Raw genomic sequence first — 14,827 nt, 5'->3', positions numbered from 1 at the left:
TCGCTCTAACATCTCTCATGTCCTCGCTCTCTGTACAAGCACATCCTCTTCGTGGTCTTCATGGAGGTCTGTTCAGCTGTAAACCCTTCACCTCAAACAGAGCTCTGTGACTCATCTCTGTTTATTTGGTACATTGTGTTTATTTGTAGACTCTGTTTCCATCATTAAGGTAACCACATGACACCTTGTTCCTGTTTAATACATACTTTTTTGTACACCCACCAACGTGTGGCCAAATCATTTTCTGTTTAAACTACAAGTGATCTTCTATGTGTAGGCCAATTACATATAGAGTTTGTTACCATTTTCCAAACCTTACAGTACATTGTGGAGACAGCCATTGTTTTCCATTTATAATCATAAAGAATAATGTGCTGGTGGTGCTGCCAGTGTTTAACTTAACATCCGTGGTAAATTTGCTTTAGTCTCTTTGTGAAGGTTACACTGAACTTTTTACCCCAGCAGTCTGATTTATCTAACTGTAACTTGTATATATTGACAGAAGTTGGAACATACAGAAATTTTTTTTTTTTTTCTCAATTTGAAACTTTGGACATTTATGGACAGAACAAAGTCATTTTTTTCTATGCATGTTTGGACTTTTCATAGAGATGTTATGAGTAAGTCTTCAAGTACTTTGAGTACTTTGCTTTTTTTGAAAGGTGGACTATTGTTGTTGCATCATGAAAAAGTTTACATCACCGAAAAGACGAGCTTTCCAGTGATATATTGTTTGTGCATCAGCTGTACATGGTTTTGAATTTAAAAAAATTTTTTAAAAGTTGTGACATCTGGCGGGACATATGAATGTGAAGCTAAACTTTTTCTAGCTCATGCTTCATATTTAGTGCGCAGGCATCCAACAGATATTAATCTAATCTTCTCTAACTCCTGGCAAAAATGTAAATAGGCATAATTCCCAAAATGTTGAACTGCCCCTTTAATGAAGCACACATTAGCCATTAACAGAAATAATAATAAAGTCTGTAGGCAAATATCATGCCTGGGATGTTGGAGTGTCCTTGAATTCACCACCAAGGTGACCACTCTGCTTATAGCAGCACTACACCAAAGTGCTAACGCAGCTTTTAAAAACGAAAGTAGACTCAGTGTTCATGATGTATTGCCTACCTCCAGCAACTTTCATGTTTCAGTACATATTGTTGCTCTGCCCCCCACCCCAATTTTAGTTTCGTCAACCTGCCCTACCTTTGCTGAAGTAGCTCTTGCGGATGGCGTCCAGGTGTTTGGGCCTGTCATCCATGGTGAAGTATCGCTGGTGGTGGGTATCTGGGGTGTGGAGCAGGTCTCTGGGCCCAGCTGGTTTCACCTGCTCTGCCTTCAGGGCAATTGCTTGCTCCAGCAGGCCCAGGTTCCCCCGGGTCATGTCAAACATCTCCGACTCATCGGTCACGGTTGAACGCTGTGACAGGCTGTCTTCATCATCACGCTCATCGTCCCCATCAATGTCGTCAAAGTCCTTCTCCTCTGACTTATCTGATCGTACCTCAATAATATCAGGAGAGGCCGAGGATGAAGCTTTGTGGAATTTGTAGTTCTTGACTTGTTCTCTGTCAGGGAAATAGTCCTCCAGTGGGCTGGCCCTGTGGGAGCTATAGCTTAAAGGAGGGCTGGCCTTGTAGTTTTGAAGTGGGCTTGTTTTATGAGAGTCACATTTGTCAAGGGGGCTTGACCTGTGTGAACTGTAGTCCTCTAGAGGACTGGCCTTGTGGTCTTCAGTCTTGATGTGTATTCCCTGAGCTGCTGTGGTGCTGGTGATGGTGCGAATGGCAGTTGGCACATCAGAAATGGGAAGATCATGGTCCCTGTGGTCATCTTCATCTTTCTCCTCATCCTCCCCCTCTGGGCTCCTCTGCTGTGCTGGCACTGCCATGTCTTCCTCCTCTTCATCTCTGCTCTGTTCAGGATGGATGTCTTCGATCAGACACCGGTGGTTCCCTGGGCTCATGGGGCTGTTCTTGTCTTCACACTCTCCTTGGTCATCCTCCACCTCCTCCCTCTCAACTTCAGCTGCCTCCTTCTGCAAAACAGATGACTCCTCAAATACTTGAACTCTTTGAGCCACCTCATCCCCATCAATCATGTCCTCCTCCTGCTCATCCTTTACTTCTTCAGCCCCTTCAGTTGCCACGCTGACATCCTCCTCAGTCTCCATAGCAACAGGCTGCTGAATGGCCACAGGTGGAGCATTGTTGCTGGAGACCCGACTAAGGTGGAGGAGAGAGTTGGCTACCTCTTCAGTGCTCTGAAAAGGAGACTGACACTCCTCGGGTGCAGGTGGTGCTGCTCTGAGCTCGGGCTCGGGCTCGATGATCACACACTCCTCCTCTGTGGAACAAAGATGGACAATCAGAGCGGTGACATAGTGAGTCATGCAGTGTTAGCAATGTCTTTATCATTAGCAACATCGCTGCCCTGCCTGCCAAGTCATTCACTGTGAACTCACAATGAAATAGAAGCACCTGTTGTGACAACATCTGCAGATGCTGGAAGAAACTCACTCACAAGGTCCTGCAGCCAGTAGTGGTCATTAGGACGCACAGTATGTCCCCTCCCTTGATATTACTGACCTGCTCAGGGACTTCTATAACTTTAAGGGATTTTTTGTTTTGCTTCCAGATGGAAGTCATACACTGCTTCCCATGATCCCATTCACTTGCTTTGTCACAAAACGTTTGCTGTATTGGCAGTGATGTAGCTGAGGGGCTTTCTTACTTGCCCTGGAAAAGCTTATGTAAGATCACACATGATAAAGACTAATATTAAACATTATATTCTATTTAAAAAAAACTACAAATAATGTGCCTTTCTGTTACTGGTTAAAGGGGGAGTTGCCAGTTTTATACATGAAGTCTGGTTTAGTCGTCTCCACAGATTTGTCTTCAATCTGTCTGAATTCCCCGTCTTTATTAAGCGCAATGAAGGACTGAAGAGCCCCTTTAATCTCCAGGTTCTTTTTTCGATCGATTGATGAATCATTTGATCTCTTAAATTGTCTACTTACATCCCACAGGTGATGTCTTTAAAAGTCTTTTACTGGGTGATTAACAGCCCACAACCTAAAAAAGTCCAGTTTTTAATGATAGAAAACTGAAATAAGCAACAAATATTCAAATGTCAGAAGGGAAACCAGTCAATGTTTGACATCTGTGCTTGATAAATTAAATTTGTCATTGATTGGTTGATTATGTGCTTATGCACTTAATATTTGGAAAGTTGTAGTTTAGCTGTAGTAGAGTTTCTTTCACCACTGAAGAATTGGCAAAGTTCTAAAGGATGAAAAATCTACCTTCATCAGCTGTAAATATGTTCTCCTCTTTCTGATATGTGTCTTCCTCCTTCTGTTCACTGTGTGTCTCCACTTCTTGTCCATTTGTCTGTTCATCCTGCAAGTCTGTCATCTCCTTCTCTACAGCTGTCTCTTCCTCCTCCTTGATTTCTCCTGTTTTTTCTGCATCCTTCTCTCCCTCGCCGTCAGCCTCACTGCTGGCATCACTTTCTGTGCTGAAGCCCTCGTCCAGGGCCAGTTTCAGGGGGTGGGACTTCCTCTTTGAGGCAGGTCGCTCTGCTCCCTCTGCCTCTGCTTCTTCCAGGCGACGCTTTCTGGCTATGGGGCAACCCAAAACACTGGCGGTGGAAAAAACGGGAGATATGAAGAGAGGGAAGAGAGAACAGAGAGAATCATGAATACAAAGCAAGGCTGAGACTGGAAATCACAGACACAACAACGTGTCACATTAAACTTCATGCACCTCATCCCGTCCATGAGTGAGTTTAAGCATGACATGAGGAGGGATGGAGCAGTTCATTCAGCAGAGACTATGAGTCAACACATGTGGCCTGAGGGGGGCGCCATGCTCGCTCACACAGACATCACAACCAATCTCAGCCAATTGACTGGAACGTTTAATGAACAACTTGTATGGAGAGGAGGGCGAGCCAGGCAACGGAGGGTGAAATCCAATAAACTCCCTCTTACTCTCACCTGGGAGACACCGAGGGAGATTGAGGGACGATCTATAAACAAAGTGCATCTGAAATTGCCTGCTGAACGAATACACATGTAAACAGATAGCTAATATCTACCCCTCAATAAAAAGGAGTCACAAGCCAGTGAGCTGCCCCGAGTCCCGCAGGGTCTCTGAGGATGAGCAACACAAACGACAGATGGAGGGAGGGGGAATGAGCCTCAAATAAAACCTGCACAGATCCCATTTCACTGCTGTCCACTGAAAACTTTATTACTTAAGATTAGATTCAGAACCTGTGGGCGTTTTTGTGTAATCTCAAAAATAGCTATTCTGACTGGCATGTGATTATACAAAATTATACCATTAATGTGGTTTTTAAATCTGACTTTGGTCCTTAGGGTTATCCAGCATCTTTAAAACGTATTCATATGATGACCACCTACAATCTACATATTAAAAAGGATAAAGTCTGTACCAGAGTCTGATCTCAAGCCCTAAAAATTTACATGTTAACATTATTTATGTGAGGAAGTTTTCTCTGCCCTTTGGAGGCTCCAGGCTCTTTGAAACAAACTTCATCTGGGTGAAAAAAGGAAAAACACTCAGCATCCAATAATCCTGAACTGGTCACAACTGGTGACTTGAGTCCCACACATCAGTAGATGGGTTTTCAAGGGCCACAAGCCAAAAAGGTCCCACCACTTTAAAATGCATTGTTTAGTTGGATGCACGGTGAAGGGTGTGGGTGATTTAAACCCTTATATCTGTTTACATATTTTGACATTTAGAGGTTATTTAAATTGTAATAATAATCTCTGCAACATTCTGACTTTTATAAGCTTTTGACAAGATATTTTATGAGGTTTGATGTGATATTCAATTAAAGTAAAAAATTTGCATGCACAGAGAAAAAAGACCATGCTTATGTTTGAATGGTAAACCAGAAGCTACAGCTAGCAGTCAGTTAGCTTAGCTTAGCACAGAGACAACCAGCTTGGTTCTATCAAAAGGACAAATAAAGCCAAACCTGCACCTTTGAAACTCATAAATTAACATGTTGTACCTCATTTATTTAATGTGTAATGACTGTAAAGACACCATGATGTAATTTTAGTTTGGATTATGCGTGGGACTATTTCTTGGCTGGTAACAGTGACAAGGTTCTGGAGTCTTGTTGTCACTGTGAGGATCGAGAAGATGCCTCTCTGCTCCGACAAGAAACCGCCTGGTATAAAACCCCCCATAAAAAGCACCATCATTTCCATCTTGGTTTTGGTGTGGATTAAACAAATGAGACATCAGACAAGGTGGATTTTGTTAAAACAGATTTGCTGTCCCCCCCCCCGATTTGAATCTTTGTGCTAAGCTACACTAACCAACTGCAGGCTGTAGCTTGATAATTATTATACAAATATAAAAAGAGTGGCATAGAACTTCTCAGCAAACTCTTTAAAGTGGAATGTGGTATTCTCCACAGAGCAGAGAGAGCGTGGAGGGACAGACAGGGAAGGACAGACAGAGGGTGGGTTTTTAATCTGCCCTACCTTCTGTGTCGTGAGTATCTCCCACTGATATGGCCAGAGCCATTGCATCCAGGGGTGGGGCAGCTGGATGAGATGGATGGAGGTTAGAGATACTGTATGTTTAAGACCCACTGCATTTTAGTCCTTGTGCAGAAGCATGATAAATATGGGCAATAAAAAAAAGTAAATTAAGATAAACAAAACAGAGACATGCAAACTGAGCACACATGCCACACAAATGTACATGCACAAAGATATGCAACCACCCCCCATGTCCTTCCAGCAGACACACATAATGCATGAATGCAGGTGGCATCAAGCTGGAGAGAACATAATATTGTCTGTCATACATCAACCCTGGCCTATATCCTGTTACTATGAGCGATAAGGATCAGCCGAGACCTGCTGTAATTTCCCCTGCTCCACTCTCCTCACCAGTCATCATCATCATCTGGTCTCACTCCCTCCCTCTCTCTCTTTTCTCTTTCCTCTCATTCAGGTTGCTATGACCCCTCAGGACAGCTCATTTCAATTCTCATTAACTTCCCCCAGCAATTGCCCTTTATTACTCCAATTATCCTTATTATTAATTTTTCTTATTAAAAAATGCAGCATTTGCATTTTAAATGAGGAGCTCTCTGGCCTTCTTACAGTTTTTTTTTTTTTTTCTTAATCCAGAAATCGAAAGGTTTTGGAGTGCTGAGCACAGATGAATGGTTAGAGGTGAAGTGTTATAAAATGAAATAGGATGAAAAAATAATTTAGAAGGAGGGAGGACAGGGAGTACAGTGGGCTCCTTGACCACAGAGACCCTGAAAACCATCCTCTGGGGAAAGGTGGGGAGGAGGTAGAAGGAGACCTGAGAAGGTGGGGCATAACAAAACTAAACAACTGCTTTCACCATCCTCTCTTCTCAAGCTGTATCCTTCGATCGGACTGTAAAAAAAAAAATCATACACCCCTTTCATTGCAACTTCTGTATGTGGTCATAGCAGGAAATAGCAAAAGGTTGTGAGAAATCAATACCAGTCTGTTGGAGGCTCTGACCATAACCTGACAAGTGCTGATGATAAGAAATAAAAAATAATATTGTACAACACTGTCCAGCTCCCATAGTGAGTCTACGAGTGCCGCGGGATTGGGTGGGGGTTGGGCTTTGTGGTGCATATAAAAGAACTTTATGAAAGAGGTTTGCACAAAGATGAAGGTGTTTCCTTACCTCAGCTCTTGTCCTACAAGCTCAATAGGAACTGAGAGGAAGGGGAAAAAAGGAGGGGAGAAAAAGACACATGGAGGGAGAACAAAGGTGAATGTCTGCTGTAAAAGCTGTAGTGCTCAAAGAAACTCAGATCAATACATCACAAATGTATACGAATCCCATGAGGTTTCTTCATAGCGGCTTACATCCTGCTGACTGCATGATCAGGAGAAAAAACACCTACACACTCCACATACAAACACACACATTTGAATGCAAAGACACACACACAAACAGATTCAGAAAAGCAAACAAAAAATAAACAGGACTATCAGTGCAAAAAGCACTGTATGTAATAACACACAAAGGCCACCCTAAAAGCATGCACACGGAAGGAAAAAACCTAAATCAGCCAAACTGCATAATGCTGTTCAAAAAAAGTGACAATAATATGCAAACCTCCGCAATAAAATATGATTAATTGTTGCACTTTAGTTACTATAATTGGGTAAATGAAAATAAAAGGAAAACTGCCTTCATCAGTAGAAAACAGCACTTCTTTCAGGGACAACTTATAGTAATTGCCTTGAAGAATAAATCAAGCTCCGCTCACAAACACACACAGACACATCGCTCTGGGCAGGCTTTGGGCATTGATTGGGAGCTGAGCAATAGAATGACTTTGGAAAAATATCCTATATTCATTTGGACTAAAGAGGAAAACAATGAAATTCTGGAGAATTCTGTTTGGGACCAATATCACATGCATTAATCACATGTGAAAACATCCCCAAGTATCAAGATCCACTAAAAGCACAAAGAATACACACTAAGACACGCTAACACACACAGACTGTTGATGTGTGCGTGTATGTACAGCATTTTGGTTTCTCAGTCTTTCATCATGCAGCTGAAATGACTGGACGCTCTATGAACTGCTGTCTCGCTTCTAAACATCAAACACACACACACACACACACACACACACACACACACACATACATACACACACACATCAACACATAAAGACACTTATGTTTTAATATGTCCTATTCTGGACATACACAAAAATTCACATATAAACACACGCTAAAAGGCACTTTATTTACTTTATAAACACATACATGTCCATATGTAGATATATATATATATATATATATATATATATGTATTCAGCTGAAAGGCAGAACTGATGTTTGCATGTGAAGGAATGTGAGTGAACATGGATTAACCCTAAAGTCAGTGTTTAACAGACTGGGCCTGACATGATGCAGAGAAAAACTCACCTCTGATTCCCTTGGACCGAGTGCGAGTCCGCTTGTCATCACCCTCTACACTCATCTGGGATGGAGAAGAGAGGAGGAGAGAGTGAGGCAGTGAAGGAGGAAACAGAAAAGACAGCATGGAGGAGGAAAGAAAAGAGTTCATCAGTGGTTATTTCTCAATGCTCTCACTATATTCCACCACACATCCTCAGCTAATCATCCTCGTCTTCCTTCGCTTCAAAAGAGCTGCTGTAATAACCATCACTCAGAATGTTCCTATTGAAACCCACCAAAGGTAATGCCGACACACAGAGACAATCATATCTTTCATTCTCACAAAACACTGCTCATTCATTCCTCACCCCTAATCACAGAAAACTGAAGCTGCCCCGCTCACGTCATCAAAACAGAGGAGCAAACAGGCTGTGTGGCACAGAAGGGGGAGAAAATCCTGTTGTTCAAGCTACTTTTCAAATCTGCTCACCACTGTCACCCTACACACACCTCCCATCACTCTCCCTGTAATTTCCTGCACCCAAGTGGTACGCATGATTGTATGTTGTGCTGTGGCACAAGGCAACGCCCACACGGAGGCCACAGCCCCTGTAAGCAGACGCACTGACAATCATAACTGTGCTGAAAATAATAATAAAGCAAAAAGAGAGAGGCCACTAAAAAGCCACTGTAACATCCCTTTTAAGAAGACGAGTGCATTTGTGTGTATCGTGCTCAATGCTTGCTCCTGGTCCGGCTTTTAAGGCACAAAGGAGCAGGTGTTAATCCTGCTGCCTCGAACACACACACACTGACCCTCAGCCACACCTCCTCAGCACTACCTCTCTACTCTCAGTGCTGCTCTCACAGCACTCTAAAGCTATCAGATGCTTTTTAGACACAATGGAGCCATTAGCTTTGATTACTGGACTCCGGGTTTTTATCTATATATAAATATCTATACCTCAGGTCTCCCATTTTTCCTTTCTCCCTGCCTCTCTCTAGTACACCATCCCCAAACTCCCCCTTTACCCCCTTATTTTCCTACACCTCCCCCTAGCCATACCCAGCCACTTAGTGGCTTTGTTGCTTATCTATAGTCAAGTTGGCAGCGCCATAGTGGGTTTCAAACACGGGGTCCCTGTTTCTCTTCTTCTCTTTTTTTCCTCTCCCTCTCTCTATTTGGCAATGCCCCTTTCCTGCTAATAGACTACTTATGAAAAGACGGAGGGATAGGGGGATGAGAGGAAGATGAAGCACGCTGTTGTTGTTGTTAAGGGCTTTTCTTTTTTCCCACAAGGAGGGTACGCTTCATTCATTAGCCTCTAGTGTTTTGCCGGAGGTACAGGTGCAGGCACAGGCCCCTCCCTTCCTGTTTGCATCTCCACCATCTTTGCCTCCTCCGCCTTCTCCTCCTCACTTTTCTCTCACCACTCTGCTCTCAACTCTTTTGATAAAGCGCTGTTAATGTAGAAGTCGTGCAACAAGCAGCAGCTTTGTGCCCTGCCTGAAGGGAGCAGTTGACTCTTCTTTGCACACTCGGAGCGCTGTGTGGGTAGATGAGTGAATGAGCGTGCAGCGAGTGTACTCCCCTCTACACCAGGGCGTACGGTTCAAAGTCCATTTCCTTGCACTTGATGATCTGCGCTTGTTTGTGAAACGCTGTATGTGTACTGTACCTGACTACCATTTCCATTTCATGCTACACAGTACTTCTACTGCACTAATTTTCCAGATGGAAATATTGTACTATTTACTATACTTTGCAGGTACATTACAGAGTTTTACACATGAAGGTCATGATCGGCTTAGAAAATATGCATTACCTTCATCATCATTGAAATGCTAAACAGGAAACATAATAATACAAAAATAATGTACTAAATTATAATAAAGAAAAGGGACGGTTTTCCTGTATAACAAGTACTCAGGCAGTACTTTAGTACCTTAGAGTTGTCTGGGGCTATGTGGAAATACTGAGATGTAATTTCCATAATTTACACTCAGAAAGCAGAAATTTTCTTTTAATAGCAAAGAATATCCCATTATTGACTCAACTGTGACATGTGGTAAAACTAGTCAGGAACCAACGAAGATGAAACACCAGTGGTGGATACGTTATTTGAATATATAGCTAAAGCTAAAGTGCAAGCTGTGTAAATAGTTCTAAACAGGCCATGAGGTTGAAATAAGAATTTAAATGAATATATATAAGTAGAGGGAAGAAAAAAAGAGGGGACTTTATGAATATGTGTGTGTGAAGGAGACTAAAGCACACCGTTATTCATTCATTAAAAAGATCACATACTATTCTGTTACTTGATGTACTTTTTCATGTTCTTTCCTTTGCCTCTTCCTTACATTGATAGTCATCAGATGAATCAAAACCTGGACTGAAAAGGGCCCCTATTGCTTTCATGTTTGGGTAACCATAGTTACGCACATTTAAATAGGTAAGCACATCTGAGTTCTCTTCTTCTTGTCCTTTTTCTCAATTCCAGCTCATTAAATTTGTATGAACACAAAGTCACAGCCAGTGCATCCAGATGCAGCAAGGCAGGCATTCACCTGATTTTCATGATCTGTCAAACTGCCTTTTTTTCAGTGTATTTTAAAAACTTGTCCTTTACCTTGTTGTCTTTTTAATTAAGACTCCTTGAATCATGTATGTAGGTAGCTCCACCAGAAATGTTCTTTATGCAAAATGTTCTTTATGCAAAACAGAGAAAGGAAGAGAAGGAAGAAGAGAGAAAACTGAAAATGAGAGAAGAAGGTAGCATGTTTAGGTGTGTGTGTGTGTGTGTGTGTGTGTGTGTGTGTGTGTGTGTGTCTTGGGGTTTAACTAGTGTGAAATGTGGTGTGGAGCAGCAGCAGATGAAAAAGAAAAAGATGGAGGAGGAGGAAGAGGAGGAGGAAGACGCAGCTCATCCCTACAGGCCGTGTTGTACATTATCAATTATGTCCTTCTTTGTGTGCAGCGGTCGGTGCAGGAGGGCCTCGCTCTGCTCTGCATTCTGACAGCTCTATGTAAATGGCTGGCTGGGGGCGATGACTTCAGAGAGAAGGTCACCCTCCGTCCCCTGGTGCACATAAATGACTCTTTTATTCATTTTCACTTTTACAGGAGAAGATGAAGAAAGGAGGGGGTTAAGGTGGAGACTCAGGGAGAGGAGAGAGGAGTTGCAGAGGAGTGTTGTCAGTGTGACTGACATCTCCAAATATTACCTGCAGACAGCAGCTGCCAATTAGAGACGCACAGTTCCCTCGACAGGCAGACCATGCTGCACGGCCTCCATGTTGGATGACCGCACGGCGAGCCCCTCTGAAGTTTCACTTTAATAATTCACACAAGGCAGAGCAGAGTAGTGGAGGGAGGGGAGGCAGCATGTTCCCTGCATCATACATGAAAAGACTGAGCATGTGTGACTGTATAATGGGTCAGATGTGAATCTGTGTGACGTTTGCCATTTACACTATGAGTCATCTCGCATGACTTCAGTGTTCATCACTAAACATCTTCTCAGCTCTAGTCCCGAGTCTGCTGCATTCATCTCTGTCCGCGACAACTCTAAAAAGATAATGAGACTGTTGTGTGACAGGTATCATAAGTGTCAGGCCAAACAGACGGGGGCCACAGCACATGATGTAGTGTTTGAAACAAACGCTGCTCCCTCAGCAGCAGAAATCAAACCAAATCAATAAAAGTCATCTCTCCAGATGAACCCGAGCCATCGGGGGGAAGCAAAACTACTTTTACTGGGCCCAGGGGAAAACAAGCTGCCCCTCACATCACCACCCCCCACCCTGCTCTCTTTCAATCTCCCCTCAATCCCTCCATCTCTTTGTTGAGTGTCACACTCTCAGTTGTGATGCACAACAGAAAAGGAACAGATCTTTTCAGAATATAGAAGTGATTTGGTGATTTGGTGATTTGGCTCAGAAGTTTCAGGTTTAGGCGTAAGAATGAGAAGGGACAGTTTTGAAATGGCAGCGATGGTTAAAAGAGAGGGGAGAGTATTTTTCTATTCTGCTGATAAGTAGGAATATCATGGACTAAAAAGTATGAGCAGCTCAAGGACATCCTTTTGAGTTTCTTTTTTATTGTGTTTGAATAGAAAAAAAAAACTCCTGTGAAGTGAAGTGAATTCAGCAGCAGGAAACGCTGAGCTGTGCCATGCTGAGCTTAACTAAACTGAACTGAGCTGAGTGAGGCTGAGGCGAAGGATGGGCAGGGCCAAAGGGGAGATTTGATGTGCTGCTTGATTCATGTTTTTCTGTCCAGCGTGCAGCCATCACCCCCCAAAACCACACACACACACACACCACCACCACCAACCCCCCCCCCCCCCCCCCCCCGTCCCAAATACACTACATACACACACAGTTTGCCTCTTTCTCTTTGCCTCCGCCCTCGTCTACTTTCCCCGCTGAGTTAGGGATTGGGGAAATGCCCAGGAAGCAGAATCAGGTTGGAAAGGGTGTGGGGGAGTGGTGAATGGTGAAGAGGGATGGGGGAAGGGGTGGTGGGGCTGCAGGACCTTGTCACTCACCATGATTGGTCGACGGCTCTGCAGTCTCTGGGAGGCCTGACAGCGGCTGCTGGTCCTCTCACCTCGTGTCCACCGCTGGTTCACCAGCTCGCCCCGAAACTCATTTTCTAGAACCAGATAGGAAAAAAAAAAAAAAAAAAAACAGGGAGGTGAGACAAGACGCGGGTGGGGGGAAATTGAAAGATTTTGGCAAAAGGAAAGATAAAAAAGAGAGAGCTGTCTTAGCAAATCAACTGCATCAGCAACATGGAGAGGGCAGTGGTTTGGATAAAGAATGGAAGGGGAGGGTGGGGGTGCTACTCTGAAGGAAGGTCAGGGCATTTGAACAAACTGCAGACACTCCTTTATTAACTAAGAGCACGGGCGCTTTCCGCACACATACACAGGCATGGTTAAGTGCCCCAGCTGGAGTCCCTGTCAGTCTGCTATTAGAATCAATCAAATTTGCACATTTTTATCGAGCTTTTCAGGGTGCATATATATACGCATGTGGGGGATGGTTGATGCAAAGGGAACTGGGTGGAAGAATGGTTAGTAAATAATGAATCATGCATAAATCAAACGTCTTTTCCCCCTCTCTTCCCCTTTTTTTTGATCAAGGTAATAGCTCCTCGCTTCATCTTCCTTACTACTCAGAACAGACACACTAAATCTTTTACAAATCCCTTTTCCAGTCTTCCTACTTTCAGAAATGCTGGTGATGGTGTATATGGTGTACATGCAAAACAAAGACACATCCTAAGAGTCGAGGTGGTTGGATTTTTTTTTTTTTTTTTTTTCTTGTCAGTTTCAAGTTCAGGGAGAGTGCAGGGTATTTTTCTATAAACGCCAAAGGTTGAACTTTTCAACTGGTGTAACTTTAAGACACTTCATCTGCGAGTCTCCTAAGCAAGTCAATGTTCCTTCCTCTCTCCACTGTTTTTATGCACCACTGAGCTGCTGCGGTGAAATCTGATTCTTTTTCAGATATGTATACACATCTATACCCTTTAGCTTTCACCTTTATATAGATGTACATCTTTGCAGCGGAGCGTTGTGAAAGAGGAAGTGCCCTTGAATTTACTCCTCTTCTGTATGGTTTACCTACCTATTTATCCTCAAGACACAAGCACACTCCATGCTATTAAAAAAAGGTAAATTGAAACAGCAATAATGTGGAATATGAATCATTCACAAGTCACGTTTCATACAGTGGACATTCAAGGCAAAACATTCTAACCATTTGAATTTTGACACAAAACTGAATTATGTTTTAAATTTGAAATGAATGCAGTGATAATGCCTTCAAATATGCAAGGTAACAAAACATAAAGCTCTTTTCATGTTAACATAATGTGTTAATAAATCCAGGCCTGTGTGGAGCTTAAGCCGCATCTGTCTGTCTTATTACCTCCGATCTGTTATCTGCACCTTTCACCTCTTTTCTGCTGTTTTCGAAGACACAATGAGAGTTATTTTCCCTGCGCATACTGTCCACAGTGCAGCCAAAGTGCAAACTAAAAGCAGAGCCAATCTGAAAGCAAACAGTCAGTGAGACAACAAAAGGCTGTGCATCCGTATCCGAGGGGTCCCGAAGCAGACCGGCCCTACCCTCCACCCCCACCGCTCCCTGCCCTCCTCCATCACCCGCCCCACATCCCTCACACCTCCCCTCTATGCCCAGCCCTGCTTTGCCCATTACATGCAAACCTCACCAAAGCCCAGCCAGCACTCTTTGCAAAATGCTTGTTTGTCAACTTTCACTCCCCCCCCTCAGCGAAAAAGTGATTACAGCAGCAATACTGTTCGTCTGCATCTCTATCTTTGTCGCACTGTCTCAGCTATATCTGTCTCCATGTGCACAAACTCACTTATTTTTCATTTATTTCTTCTCTCTCTCTCTCGCTCTATCTCTCTCTGCCTCTCTTTCTCTCTCTCTCTCCGTCTTCGTTTACTTCTTTTAAAGTGAAGTGAAGTGAGCATCTGTCCTGCATTGTTAGTTTGAGGGCCAAGCAGCTCAGAGCCCTTCCTAAATGCCAAATATATAACAGCGCTCTATTAGGACACATTGCCTCAGGCCATGTGTCAGTGTCCTTGCTCACTTTGTTCAGTCCTGAGCCACTGTCACCGCAACAGAGACACATCCAGACATCCTGAACCTGTCTGAGATATCAGATTTCTGGGCTTTATAAAACTCAGGTAATTATCACAGAAATTATGACTAAATTGATATTTCAATACTTTCAACTAAAATCTAACTCCTCCACTGATAAAAACACATAAAACTAATTTGAGCCCTGCCTGCTCAGGATATCTACTCTCTTAT

The 14,827-nt window shown here is 43.2% G+C and overlaps 1 protein-coding gene across 1 annotated transcript in view; it reads right to left on the bottom strand.

Moving 5' to 3' along the window:
- Window positions 1–14,827, bottom strand: part of myt1b (myelin transcription factor 1b) — an 80,285-nt gene that overhangs the window by 12,211 nt on the left and 53,247 nt on the right. The window contains exons 2-7 of the mRNA XM_026333367.1: window positions 12,523–12,629; window positions 8,000–8,054; window positions 6,735–6,765; window positions 5,537–5,599; window positions 3,311–3,648; window positions 1,210–2,349 (exon numbers count right to left, since the gene is read on the bottom strand). Of these exons, the coding sequence (XP_026189152.1) occupies window positions 1,210–2,349; window positions 3,311–3,648; window positions 5,537–5,599; window positions 6,735–6,765; window positions 8,000–8,054; window positions 12,523–12,629 (1,734 nt within the window). The remainder of the gene's footprint in view (window positions 1–1,209; window positions 2,350–3,310; window positions 3,649–5,536; window positions 5,600–6,734; window positions 6,766–7,999; window positions 8,055–12,522; window positions 12,630–14,827) is intronic.

Source organism: Mastacembelus armatus, chromosome 7 (genome assembly GCF_900324485.2).
Source record: "Mastacembelus armatus chromosome 7, fMasArm1.2, whole genome shotgun sequence".
Classification (NCBI taxonomy): domain Eukaryota; kingdom Metazoa; phylum Chordata; class Actinopteri; order Synbranchiformes; family Mastacembelidae; genus Mastacembelus; species Mastacembelus armatus.
The sequence above is the reverse complement of the archived record's forward strand: the minus strand, read 5'-3'. Positions and strand labels throughout refer to the sequence as shown.